At 46.0% G+C, this 14545-nt stretch overlaps 1 protein-coding gene across 4 annotated transcripts in view; it reads right to left on the bottom strand.

Annotated features, from left to right (window-relative positions):
• LOC105483039 (mitogen-activated protein kinase kinase kinase 3) overlaps positions 1-12992 on the bottom strand; it is a 76112-nt gene extending 63120 nt beyond the window's left edge. For all 4 annotated transcript variants that reach the window (XM_024793188.2, XM_024793189.2, XM_024793190.2 and 1 more), the window contains exons 1-2: positions 12645-12992; positions 1180-1301 (exon numbers count right to left, since the gene is read on the bottom strand). In XM_024793188.2, the coding sequence (XP_024648956.1) occupies positions 1180-1301; positions 12645-12648 (126 nt within the window). In that variant the 5' untranslated portion in view covers positions 12649-12992. The remainder of the gene's footprint in view (positions 1-1179; positions 1302-12644) is intronic.
• Between the last annotated feature and the right edge of the window lie 1553 nt (positions 12993-14545).

Raw genomic sequence — 14545 nt, 5'->3', positions numbered from 1 at the left:
GGGTCCCTAGGATTCCTAAAGGCAGGAAATACTCTGGAAGGCTCTATCTAGCAGACCACAGACAGGAAAAGTTCTAGGGCCTTATACTATCTCTAGGAACCAATTCTGAAGAATTGGTAAACAAGATGCAAATGAGAAGAAAAGAGGTTAGCAGATAAACAGAACCACAAGGGAGAATGCCATAGACAAATTTTCATCAAATATGCCCAATATAGCTGATGTAGCATTAGATACCGACTAGGAAGGAAAGCTCCCCATCATTCACTCCTCTCTGCAGGCCAAAGTACCCAGGAAACAGGTAAGTGGCACTACAGGTGAGAAGAAGATTCTCAATGACACACAAGTTTAAATGTTAAGAAAAATAGGCAATGTTTTCCTAAGGAAGCATACAACTCTCAATAAAACAGGCACTATCAACTACCTGGGTTAATAAGGTAAAGCAAACAGTAATAACAAAATCACTCATTATTGCCTTTAGAATATACTATGTGACATTTTAATTAATAAATTTACCTTCTTAATTATATTTTACATAAGCTAATACCAAATTAATTAGTTTTTCCTGATTATATACTGTAAGGTAGCTAAAAACCTTCTGACTTAGGGATCATGAATCTGAATTAAATATTTGCCAAATATCACTAAAGGGGAAAAACGTATATGAATACTGTCCCCATAACAGATGAAATGCTTACAGAAGGCTTTAAGATTCCAAATCACAGATCCATAACTGCATGGCTTTTTTTTTTTTTTTTTGAGACAGAGTTTTGCTCTCTTGCCCAGGCTGGAGTGCAGTGGTGCCATCTCGGCTCACTGCAGCCTTTGCCTCCCAGGTTCAAGCAATTCTCCTGTCTCAGCCTCCTGATTAGCGGGCCTACAGGCATGCACCACCACACCTGGCTAATTTTGTATTTTTAGTAGAGATGGGGTTTCACCATGTTGGCCAGGCTGGTCTCAAACTCTTGACCTCAGGTGATTTGCCTGCCTCGGCCTCCCAATATCACTTACCATTTAACCATACCTGGTTGGTATGTATTACTTCCCATTTAACAGACTGTGAAAGGAAGGGGTCAAAAGTATTCAACCCTGGTAATGTAGTCTCCTTGGCTTTTCATATATTTCCCATTTGAAAACCCCTCCCCAACAAATCTCATTTAGCTCTGCCAGGGTCACACACACCTGCCTATTTGAGTGACCTGTGTCTTTGTTCTTCATGGTCTCATATCCAGGCATCCGGTGACGTCGGTTCATCTGGAGGGCCACCAGATCGTTCATGATTGAGTTCAATGCCTCCTGTTCGTCTGCAATGAAAGAGAGCACATGGACTAAGATACTTAAATACAGACCAGCAAAGTTCTTTCACAAACTATATGACTAATACTCAGGGAGTTCTGCCCAGGCAAAATGACAGACCCTGTAACTATAATCAGATGCAGCCCAAAAGGTCAGACTATGGCAATTTGAATTTTAACGGAATTTTTTTTCTTTGAGACAAGGTCTTGCTCTGTCCCTCAGGCTGGAGTGCAGTGGCGTGATCACAGCTCACTGCAGCCTCGAACTCTAGGGCTTAAGCAACCTTCCCACATCAGCCTCCCAAGTAGCTGGGAACACAGGCATGGGCCACCATGCCTGGATAATTTTTTAATTTTTTGTAGAGACGAGGTCTCCCCATGTTGCCCAGGCTGGTCTCCAACTCCTGGACTTCCGTGATCCTCTTGTCTCGGCCTCCCAAAGTGCTAAGATTACAGGTGTGAGCCACCATGCCTGACCTTTAATGGTTTCTTAATAGCCCTCCAATCAGATTTCCTACAGCAATATTTACCAATTAATTGCAGGGAAGGGACATGCTCAAACAGAGCAGTTTGTCCAGTGCCAGAGAAACTTAACCAGGAAAAATAGATGAAAAGTTGAAGTGAAGAACAACACAGTACAATGTAATATGGTATTGAATGAAAAGATAAATCCAGAGAGCGGATTATGGCACAGTGTCAGTCCCAGACTTATTCTTAAAGCATCATAAGGAGGAGAGTACATTTTAAAAGGTACCAAATAAGGGCCTCAGGTAACTGTTTTGAACAGAAGTTGTTTTACAAGCCTAGCATCTGAATGCCACCACCACCATCAACCCCCACCAACTCTTTACAAGTTTATAGGCCTTCTACTTCCCATAGGGAAGTCAAAGGGTAGTTCTATTGTTTTTCCTCCCTAAGCTGACCAAGCAATGCATTGTCTCCACCTTACTGCCATTACTTTTAATCCCCTTTTCTTGAAATAGCATGGAGTACTAGAGTTCTCATACATTAAAAACAAATGGCCAAAACCCAGAACACAAACCAGCCCAAGTCTATGTTGTACAAATTTTTCCCAGGTCCTTTAAGATATATTTGCCCATTCAAATAGCATTTGGAGATTGAAAATGAATAAATCTGTTGATCGGGAAGGGAACATGAGGGATGAGTCGTTACACTTGCTTTGGTGAAAACTGACTCATTTGGGGACTTGGGGCACACCTTAAAAGAAGCAAATACAAAATATTCCACCCAAAGAGAGTGCTCATCTTCTGCCCTTTATCACTGCCCCTTGGAAATATTCTAATACCCTGTGGAAAGAAATGAACAGCGTGAAATGTAGGAAGTAAAACTGCTCCAGTCTCTTCTTCCACTACTGATTGAGTGACTGACTGACTGAGACAGGGTTTTGCTCTGTTGCCCAGGCTAGAGTATAGTGGTACAATCACAGCTCACTACAGCCTCCTCCACCCCCCAGGCTCAAACAATCCTCCACCTCAGCCTCCAGAGTAGCTGGGACTACAGGTGCACACCACCACGCCCTGCTAATTTTTGTGGTTTTTTTTTTTTTTTTTTTTTTTGAGACGGAGTCTTGCTCTGTCGCCCAGGCTGGAGTGCAGTGGCGCGATTTCGGCTCACTGCAAGCTCCGCCTCCCGGGTTCACACCATTCTCCTGCCTCAGCCTCCCGAGTAGCTGGGACTACAGGCGCCCACCGCCACGCCCGGCTAATTTTTTTGTAGTTTTAGTAGAGACGAGGTTTCACCGTGTTAGCCAGGATGCTCTCGATCTCCTGACCTCGTGATCCGCCCGTCTCGGCCTCCCAAAGTGCTGGGATTACAGGCGTGAGCCACCGCGCCCGGCCAATTTTTGTATTTTTTATTGAGAGAGGGTTTCACCATATTGCCCAGGCTGATTTCAAACACCTGAGCTCACGCGATCCTCCCTCCTTAGCCTCCCAAAATGCTGGGATTACAGTCATAAGCCACCGTGCCTGGCCCTTCCCCTTATTTGCCTCTCCCCTCTTCCTAGACCAAATCTGCTCTAGTGCCCTATATGCCCTCTGACGAGGTGCAGAAAAGGACAAAGTTGCCTATAAAGAGGCTTTTGCTTGTTCAGGACAGTAAAATTAGATTTAAAACTTGCAGGAAAATACCAGGAGCCTAACTTCCCATATGATTCCACTTCAAAACATATACAAAAGTATGTATGAGAGTGACATAGTTGTAATATCGAAAGCATGCAGTAAAGCGGATAATGAATGAGGAGAAAGTGGGTATCTACAAAAAGATATCTGTCAAAATTAACACATATAAATCCCATCAATTATTTTATACCTTCTACAATTTCTCTATAGCTTCCTTAAAGAAGGGAACTTGGCTGGACAGGGTGGCTCATGCCTGTAATCTCAGCACTTTGGGAGGCCGAGGCAGGCAGATTGCTTGAGCCCACGAGTTGGAGACCAGACTGGGGCAACATGGCAAAACGCCGTTCTACAAAAATACAAAAAATGAGCTGGGCATGGTGGTGCACGCTGTAGGCTCAGCTACTTGAGAGGCATAGGTGGAAGGATCACTTGAGCCCAGGAGGTTGAGGCTGCAGTGAGCCATGATCATGCCACTGTACTCCAGCCTGGGCAACAGTGAGACCGTATCTCAAAAAAGGGAACTTGGTTTTTTGTTTTGATTTTTATCCTCACAACCAAACCTTAAAAACTAGAGCATAACATCTAAGCTAGGAAGATTGGTTTATATAATAATATGTATAGGTTTATATATTAAATGGCTTATATATTATTAAATATGTAAAAAATTGGACCAACTGTAATAATAAATTGGGATCAATGTAAGCAGGATTATGACTAGGTTTAAGCGTTTTCTGAGGAGCATCCAACAATACTCCTAAAAGCGGAATGCACAGAGTTATCAGTAACAACATTAACCACCCTAAGAATTGAGAATTTTCAGTTCTTTCAACTCAGATACTGAACGAAGACGGATGTGAATACACATACAGGCACACACATACACACACCACTTTTCAAGTCAGATCCACAAGTAGGACTGGAGAAATAATTTCTAATTCTGTATAAGATGATGTTATTATAAGAGCTGGTTTATCAGGTTGACAAATTCTGTTTCCAGGAAGCTAACCAATTCCTGGCATTACTTAATGAATAAACTTGTTTGGTAGTTCCAGAGCTGAGAACACAGTAGAGGCACAGTTTGGCACGGTCATCTGAAATCTGGGACAACTGACACAAGTGAATCAGGGTTATAGAATCTAATTTTGTATCAAAGTCAAATGCATTCCTAGAAGTAGACAGGTTCTTCAACTGGTACTTCAGAGGACATGGATAAAGACAGGAAGTAAATCAAGTGGCTCTTTTAGGCATTTCTTCCTGGATTGAGGTTTTGTTTTTGTTTTTGTTTTTTTTCCTTCTAAAAAGCAACATCACTATGCACACTTGGCTGCCACAAGCCAGTTATCTCTGTGGTATGGACTGAGACTAACGGAATTATCAGCACTCCTTCAATGTGGCATTCCTTAAAAACACACAACTTTTAAAAACAAATAACAGGCTGGGCGCAGTGGCTTAAGCCTGTAATTCTAGCACTTTGGGAGGCCGAGATAGGCGGATCACTTGAGGTCAGGAGTTTGAAACCAGCCTGGCCATAATGGTGAAACCCTGTCTCTACTAAAAATACAAAAAAAAAATTAGCTGGGTGTGGTGGCGTGCGCCTGTAATCCCAGCTACTTGGGAGGCTGAGGCACGAGAATTGCCTGAACACGGGAGGCGGAGGTTGGTGTGAGCTGAGATGGCACCACTGCACTCCACCATGGTGACAGAGTGAGACTCCATCTCAAAAAAAAACAACAAATAACAACCTTCTTAGACTGAAGCAGTTAGGAATATGAACTTCAGAGTCAGAAAAATTTGGTAAGGAGGACCTGAGCAAATCATTTATTCTCTCCAAACCTCAATTTCCTCATCTGGGAGATAAAGCTTTCACAAAGCTGCTGTGAGAGTTAAAAGCAAAAGAAAACCTATGAATTATTTCTTATAGTACCTAACACTTAGTAATGCTAAAAAAAAAAAAAAAAAAAAAAAAAAAGCTGGCTATTATTATCATCAATGAGAAAAGGTCAATGGAAAAAGACTGGAGGCCATTTAATCTACCCTAATACTTAATTTTATTACTGAACTTTTATAAATCATTAACAACCATTTACTGAATACTTATCCTGTATTATACATTAGGAAGTTTTAAAAGATATTTCAAGGTGTTCAAACTCTAGGGATAAAAAGATAAGCAACACACAAATACAAAGTTGTATCAAAAAAAGAATTGGCAAGGTCCAGTGGCTCACGCCCGTAATCCCAGCACTTTGGGAGGTCGAGGCAGGCGGATCACCTGAGGTTGGGGGTTCGAGACCAGCCTGACCAACATGGAGAAACTCTGTCTCTATCAAAAACACAAAATTAGCTGGGTATGGTGGCACATGCCTGTAATCCCAGCTACATGGCAGGCTGAGGCAGTAGAACCGCTTCAAGCTGGGAGGCAGAGGTTGCAGTGAACCAAGATTGGGCCATTGCACTCCAGCCTGGAGCAACAAGAGAGAAACTCCAGCTCAAAAAAAAAACATAGAATTACACAATATATAAACCAGAGTATATAAACACGAATGTATAAAAATATATATTTTTAAATATGAGTAGCAAGAGGTTATATGGATGATTTTATATAGCTGTTAACAGACTAAAGATTCTTTAAGAAAAGCAAGCTCGCCGGGCGCAGTGGCTCAAGCCTGTAATCCCAGCACTTTGGGAGGCCGAGACGGGCGGATCACAAGGTCAGGAGATCGAGACCATCCTGGCTAACACGGTGAAACCCCGTCTCTACTAAAAAATACAAAAAACTAGCCGGGTGAGGTGGCGGGCGCCTGTAGTCCCAGCTACTCCGGAGGCTGAGGCAGGAGAATGGCGTAAACCCGGGAGGCGGAGCTTGCAGTGAGCTGAGATCCGGCCACTGCACTCCAGCCTGGGCGACAGAGCCAGACTCAGTCTCAAAAAAAAAAAAAAAAAGAAAAAAAAAAGAAAAGCAAGCTGGCCGGGCATGGTGGCTCACACCTGTAATCTCAGCACTTTGGGAGGCCAAGTCAGGCAGAGCACCTGAGGTCAAGAGTTCAAGACCAGCCTGGCCAACGTGGTAAAACCTCCTCTCTACTAAAAATACAAAAATTAGCCGAGTGTGGTGGTGGACACCTGTAATCCCAGCTACTCAGGAGACTGAGGCAGGAGAATCGCTTGAACCCAGGAGGCAGAGGTTGCAGTGAGCTGAAATTGAGCAACTGCACTCCAGCCTGGGCGACGAGAGTGAGACTCCATCTTGAAAAAAAAAAAAAAGAAAAGCAAGCTGTTCTAGCTATGTCAGAGAGTTCATGAAATGAACTGAGAGAAAGGACATGAAGAATAAGCAATTAAGGGATAGAGGGGAAGAAAAGAGGGTCAGAGACTGATCCTCAGTGACTAATACTAATCAAATAGAATGAGAAGAGGGGAAGCTGGAAAGGAAGGCTTTAAGAGGACTGAAGAAAATAGGCCGGCCAAGGTGGCTCATGCCTGTAATCCCAGCACTTTGGGTGGCCAAGGCAGGCAGATCGCCTGAGGTCTGGAGTTCAAGACCAGCCTGGCCAACATGCTGAAACACCATCTCTACTAAAAATACAAAAATTAGCTGGGCATGGTGGTACACGCCTGTAATCCCAGCTACTGTGGAGGCTAAGGCATGAGAATCGCTTGAACCTGGGAGGCGGAGGTTGCAGTGAGCCAAGACTACGTCAACACATTCCAGCCTGGGCGATGGAGTGAGATTCCGTCTCAAAAAAAAAAAAAAGGATTGAAGAAAATGAGAGTGACAGGCCAGGCGCATTGGCTCACACCTATAAGTCCAACATTCTAGGAGGCCAAGGCAGGAGTATCACTTCATCCCAGGAGTTTGAGACCAGCTTGGGCAACATGGCAAAACCCCATCTCTACAAAAAATACAAAAAATTAGTCATGGCCGGGCACAATGGCTCACGCCTGTAATCCCAACACTTTGGGAGGCTGAGGCGGGTGGATCACCTGCAGTCAGGAGTTTCAGACTAGCCTGGCCAACATGGTGAAATGCTATCTCTATTAAAAATACAAAATTAGCCAGGTGTGGTGGCGGTCGCCTGTAATCTCTGCTACTCGGGAGGCTGAGGTAGGAGAATAGCTTGAACCTGGGAGGCGGGGGTTGCAGTGAACGGAGATCGTGCCACTGCACTCAAGCCTGGGCAACAGGGCAAAACTTCATCTCAAAAAAAAAAAAAAAAAAATGTATTTGTGAACTTTACATGTGAAAAAGTTGAGGTAGGGTAATAATGTGCTTATAACTTTGAAAAGATTTCCTGAGAGTGGGAGTGGTCTGACACACTTAGAAGCTACCAGGAAGAAGCACAAGGAGAAAGAGGTTAATTTTAAAGATTAAGAGGTTAAGAATCTAGGAAGAGGGGAAGTGTTCATGGAAATAGAAAAGGATCTATGAAATAAAGATTAGAGTTCAGGCTTAAAAAGTGGAAGCTCTTACTCAGTTTTAAGTAGCCAGTATTCATAATTCCCCAGTGGCATGTAGTTTTTCTTCTCCTGGTACCCCGACCTGTGGTATGGAGGCTGCCAGGCAACATACTCCTCTCTTTAGCTCCAGCAGGAAGCCACTCTTCCAGACTGAGCTATTACTTGTATCTCAAAGCAGGGTCTTAAAGCACTTTCCATTTGTGAGTTCCCTTGGCTAACAACTCAGAAAAGTTGCCAGAAGCACCACATTCTCTAATACACACTGTTATCCCGTATGATGTCTGTTTACTATGCCACACACTCTCTCTCTTTTCCATGTATACGATTCCCAAAATAATGTTTTAAACTTTGTTTTCATTTAACTGATGTTATTTCTTCATCTTGACAATGTTCTACCCAGCTCCACCAGATCGTCTGATCGCGCTGCTCACTCAGGAGAGCCCGTGCTTCAGTGTCCCTGAGTCAGATTTTACTTTCTCTTCATGACATTCATACTTCCACTGCCTCCACCCTGTCCATGCCCAGGCAAACATCATTTTACAATGAGTATATGCAATAAGGCCCGACCCTCAATTCACAAGAAACTTTTCTCCTTCAAGAAATGATTGAACCTTTGCTAAATCTCAAAGTCAAATGCTGGCGTTTTTCTGTTCTTAGATATAATAGGCATTCAATACTAATTGATGGTTCAAATTCTTAAAACACATATTACAAAGTAAGCCATTTCTTCCTCATAAGAATCAATATATATCACCACTACATTTTAATGTTTAATGAAATTAACGCAAAAGACTGGAGACTATAGAATTATATATGTCAACACCAAAACGACAGCATTGTTCTCTCTCCTGTGTCTCTTTACACGATTTTGCACTTATTTGTTTACATGTTTCTGCTTCACCTTACCTAACTGTAACTTCTTGAGGACAGGATAACACAGGTACAGGGCTTAATACTACGTCTGGCACATAGGAGGCATTCGACAAATGGGCAAAGAATAAATTAATAGCTTCCATAGAACCAGAAAAACCTCATCTTATCTCTGTGTATTCCCCTAAGTAATGCTCAGTTGGACAGATATTCACTTTTTATAGATGCCTAAAATTCAGCTATTTTTTGTTTGTTTTTTGTTTTAGAGACAGGGTCTCTCACTCTTGTTGCCTGGGCTGGAGTGCAGTGACATGATCATGGTTCACTGCAGCCTCAACCTCTCAGGCTCAGATGATTCTCCCACCTCGGTCTCCTGGGTAGCTGGGACTATAGGAGCTTGCCACTACACCCAGTTAAGTTTGTGTATTTTTAGTAGAGACAGGGTTTCACCATGTTGTCCAGGCTGGTCTGGAACTCCTGGGCTCAAGCGATCCACCAGCCTCAGCTTCCCAAAGTGCTGGGATTATAGGTGTAAGCCACCATGACCAACCTAAAATTCAGTTTTAAAATCCAATTGTCATTTTTTAAAATATCAGAAATCTAGCCATGTTGATTTATTAAACTGTGATTCAAATTTCAATCAAAACAGCTGCTAACTCTTCAGAGTCTACATAGGTGGTCAGATTCTAGCCAAACTGAATTGAGACTATTCTAACAGGGAGCTCCCAACAGCCTTGGTACCCTAGACAAGGTGTCTGTAAGTCACAGTAATTCTGACTTCAAACCAGAACCAGACCATCTGTAATCCTGTACTCCATTCACTATAATTTCCTGTAACACTTCCAAGTTGTTACACATTTTTCAGTGATACATCCCACTAAGTTTCAGATTGCATTTATAAAAAGACCACATAAACAATCTCAGGTATTATGAACAGTATTTGCCACTATAATTACTAAATCTGGAAATGAATTCTGGAGTGACCAAGAAAAAACAACCAATCAATCCCAATTTTTTATAGCCACACAGTATCAAAGCCAAAAAAAAATTTCCTATTATTTACAGAGATAAATAATTTCCACTAGAAATTTACTGGGGCTAACAGACAATATAAAATCTGACCTGTTTTTATTAACCCAAGTTGTCAAACAGGCTTCAGTCTTGGGCTTAGAACAGCTCAGGAAAATATGACTCTTACTTAACCAAAGAACCTGCAGGGCAGACTCAAGTTTTAGTCCTTTCTTCATGAGGCTGAAGTTTAACAAGAATAACTAAAATACTAAGAAGTCTGTGTTTCTCTCTTATAAATCCTTTGAGTTTATGTAGAACTACAGCAACCAAAAGCAAACTAACTAAACTGGGAATTCGAATTTTCATCACCAAAATGGAACCTAGTACTTAAGAGAAAGACTGTGTGTGAATGTATCTGTGTATATATATCCTCATTGAGCTCTATAGAAAGCAAATTGAAGAGCCAGGTGTCAAGAAGAATTCAATATTAGCTCTAACAGTGTATCAAGGTCATCTACTCTCCCCTCACAAAAAAGATGGAGAGAACTGTATGGGGGAAAGTGAAGAAAGCTAGGGCAGTGGTTCTTAAACTAACTTGGCTAATATACTGCAGCCACCAGGCAAGTTAATTCCTCTTGCATGTTCCTTTCACATGTGTCTTCATGTAAAACTGACAGGGGGACAATTGACGTGGAGACAAATGAGAAGATCCTGAGGTCCTGGCCCTTCTTTCTTTCAGGCTCTAGACCCAGCCTATATAGTTTTTTTCCTCCCCATCACTGGTCTCCAGGTACTCACACACTTATAAACTTTCTGAAAATGTCTTGAAATGTGAAAACAGGTTCATACCTATTTTCATGTTAGATAAAGAGATGTAGTCAACACATGTGGGCACTCTAACTGGTGTAGCAGTCAAGAAAGTAGGAAGTGGATGGTCTACACACCCTTAAGTATTTCACACTCTCCTTTGGGACTAACAGCTGCCCCAGGACAAGAAAAAAGACTTGTGAGAAAGTCACAATATAGGCTCATAAATCAAATGGAAGATTTATTCAAAATCTATAATACAAGATAAATGTTTGGGCCGGGCGCGGTGGCTCAAGCCTGTAATCCCAGCACTTTGGGAGGCCGAGACGGGTGGATCACGAGGTCAGGAGATCGAGACCATCCTGGCTAACACGGTGAAACCCCGTCTCTACTAAAAAATACAAAAAACTAGCCAGGCGATGTGGCGGACGCCTGTAGTCCCAGCTACTCGGGAGGCTGAGGCAGGAGAATGGCGTGAACCCGGGGAGGCGGAGCTTGCAGTGAGCTGAGATCCGGTCACTGCACTCCAGCCTGGGCGACAAGCGAGACTCCGTCTCAAAAAAAAAAAAAAAAAAAAAAAAAGATAAATGTTTGAATCCTGGGGTAGACAAGAATTGCGTGTCTCATCTATAAAAAAATTCAATAAATATTTCTTCAATTATATATTTAAATAGCAGGCCTCACTGGGTTCCTTTTATGTCCACTCTCACAACAGACCTTCCCCCAGAAGAGCACGCACTTCTGAAGGAAAGCATGGGAAGGAAAAAGTAAGCCCAGCAAATGAACAAACCCTTCTCATACTGTATGAGGGATAGCATGAACTAGAGCGAGGCAATTCATTCAAAGCCAGGGTGTAGAGATGGGTCACAAAACAATATCTGGCGATTTTGACATGGCATACAGTTAACCTCCTACAAAAAGGACTTGACCTTGCTATAGGGCAAGGCAAACATTAAGGCTCCCTCTTCACACAGGGCACATTACAGAAGCCACGGAAGGCTTTGCAAACGATCCTCTCACTGAAGTTTACCCTTTTAATATTATTTAGGGCAATACCAAATATTTTGCAAAACTTGTGACAACAGTATCACAACACCTGTCTGCACAGGAGAAGTAAAGAACGTTTAAAATGTTATTTCTTAGTCTAGTCCAGTAGTCATTTGCTAAATTACCAAAAAGAATATGGAATATAATTCAACTCAAATGCTAAGTGCGGAAGACATTAAAAGCTTTCCTTAGATTACATCTTCACAGTAGAAACTGCAAATACTGACAAAAAGGAAATTATTTCAGAGAAATTCTTTTGTGTAGCAAATGTTTCTTTGAAAAGTTACATAATTTCAGGGATACCGCAAGAAAAAATTAATGGATGTAAAACCCTGCAACAGGATTTTTCAAAAAGTAGGATGTGAATTCTAACTGGCAGCATCCGACCAATTCCTGACCCCCCGCAATCTGCGTGCAGCACGCATTTGTCAACCGCGCGCTTGATCACAGATTCCAGTTTAATCGCCTCCCAGCCAAGCCCCGCACGCCCTCCCCCCTGCGCTGGGGCGCGCACAGGGCTGGAGAGCAAGCCCCGGGAACTCTCACAGGCCGGCCTGTGTGAGCAAAGGGAAGGAAATGACACAGGCAGGAAAAAAAAGCAAATCAAGGAAAAGACACAACAGCAGCTGGGCCTGCGGCAGCCTCCAGCCCGGGCCCCACACTGCGCTCTCGCTCCCCCGCCCTCGGGCTCGCGGTCCGGCTCATTCGAGCCAGGCTGCCCCGCGGAGCACGGGCCCTCGGTCCCACTGCCGCTTCCCCGGGATGCGCCCGTCGCGCCGCCCGGAAGGAGGGCTGCCGAGAGGGCTCTGCCGGCCGAACCGCCCCGCGGACCCAGAACCCCCGCCCGGGCCGCGGCGTGCGAGCCCGGCGGGCGGGCAGGCGGGCTGCCGGCGGTCCGCAGCCCCGGGCCGGGCAGGCTGTCCATGCCTGTCAGGCGGCGGCCCAGGGTCCTCCTCCCTCAGCCCGGGGCGGGGCGTCGCGAAGCAGCGCGGGCACAGGCCGGGGCGGTGGCGACACTTACCCATGGTGGCGATGGCGGCGGCGGCGGCTCGCGTCCGTGAGTGTCACCTCCGCAGCCGGGGCTGCATGCCGGGGGCCCGGGAGGCGGGGACGGCAGCGGGCCTGGCTCCGCGCGGGGGGCGCGGGCTGCGCTCTGGGCCCCCGCCGCCTCCCCAGGCTCCGGCTCCGGCTCCGCCCGCGGCCGGGCGCTGTGGCATCGGCAGGGTGGCCCGCTACATCCCGGGCGCTCCTGGGCTCGGCCCAGCCCGGCCTCGGCGGCGCCGCTCGGCCCGCCCGCCCGCCAGTCCCTCAGACCCGCAGTCGCTCCGTCCGGCCACCGTTCTCCACCTCAGGAACGCTCCGAAAAACAAACCGCTGGTCGCGCAGCTCGCCCCACTGTCTGTCACTCACGCCGGCGCCCACCAATCCCAGGCAGCCGCTGGGCCGTCGCACCACCCCTACCCACCTCATCAGCCAATAACAAGAAGGAAGTCGGCTGCCCCCGCCGTCCCCCCCAACTCTCTCCCAACACCCTAACTCTCAGCGGCCAGCTAATCATCAGCACCACACGATGAACCAATCCCGCCTACTCTCACAGGATGCCAATGGGCGAAGCCAAGGCGGTCTCCGAGGGCTGTCCAGCGCCTGCCAATCATCGGGACAGCGCCCGGCTCCTTGCGCTGCTAGCCAATCACGTAGAGGTCTCTAAGCCCCCGCCTCTGCGCATCCCTCTCTGGCACTGTCTCCCCTTCTTGGGAGAGACTGGGAGGTCTTGGTTGCTCCAATCACAGCTCAGGCGCGAGGCTCCGCCCATATTCCCACCTCCCGTCAGTCAGCGAACGCTCGGCGGGCGCGCGGGCTGGCGCAGTTACCCGCCGGCTATTTTGGGGCTGGGGTGAGGAGTAGGCGGCTGGAGGGGGCCCTCAGGCCTTCGCCCTCCGGGTACTTGGAGGCCCCAGCGATCTGGGTGGTTCCAGAGGCTGGTGTCCTGCTCCTCCCCGTGCCCAGCACGGGGCGCGTAGCGAGTGGGGAGGGTCTGGCCTGAGCACTTCCCGGCGCGCGGCCACCTCTGCGGCCCCATCCCCCGGCTGGTCCTCCGGTCCCGACGCTGCTCTTGCCCCGGGCAGGGGCGGCCGCGCCCAACCCCGCTTTCCCTGAGTCTCACACCTCCAGGGCCACACCCTCCAGTCTAGGTTCCTCAGACACCCAAGGCTGGGGTAGTGCTGGCATGTGGGTCCCTGGAAATCTGAGTTCCGCCAGAGGTTCTTTCAGAAAATAACTTTTTTCTTATAAAAGCAATACAAGCTTTTTGTAGGAAAATTGAAAAATGCAGAAAAGTATGAAAAAGAAAAGCTCCCACCCCAGAGATAATCTATTTCCCACCCAGATAGGCGTTTGACAAAAATGCCTTTGTATTGTTTTGTAGTATGCTTACATTTTATTCTGTTTTCCCGTGCCACCAAATATCGTTCCAAAACAATTGTACTGATTGCATGATGTTTCTTTTTTTTTTTTTTTTTTTTTTTTTTTTTTTTTTTTTGAGACGGAGTCTCGCTCTGTCGCCCAGGCTGGAGTGCAGTGGCGCGATCTCGGCTCACTGCAAGCTCCGCCTCTCGGGTTCACGCCATTCTCCTGCCTCAGCCTCCCGAGTAGCTGGGACTACAGGCGCCCACAACCGCGCCCGGCTAATTTTTTGTATTTTTAGTAGAGACGGGGTTTCACCGTGGTCTCGATCTCCTGACCTTGTGATCCGCCCGCCTCGGCCTCCCAAAGTGCTGGGATTACAGGCGTGAGCCACCGCGCCCGGCGCATGATGTTTCAAAATTAAAGGGACCATAGTTAATTTCCCCAACCTTTTCAGTGTTCAACATTTTAATACACCCAGATCTTCAGATTCCAAGTCCACCACAATTAATGTGGGCT

Source organism: Macaca nemestrina, chromosome 17, assembly GCF_043159975.1.
Source record: "Macaca nemestrina isolate mMacNem1 chromosome 17, mMacNem.hap1, whole genome shotgun sequence".
In the NCBI taxonomy this organism is placed as follows: domain Eukaryota; kingdom Metazoa; phylum Chordata; class Mammalia; order Primates; family Cercopithecidae; genus Macaca; species Macaca nemestrina.
Note: the sequence above shows the minus strand (reverse complement) of the source record. Positions and strands in the feature narration are given on the sequence as shown.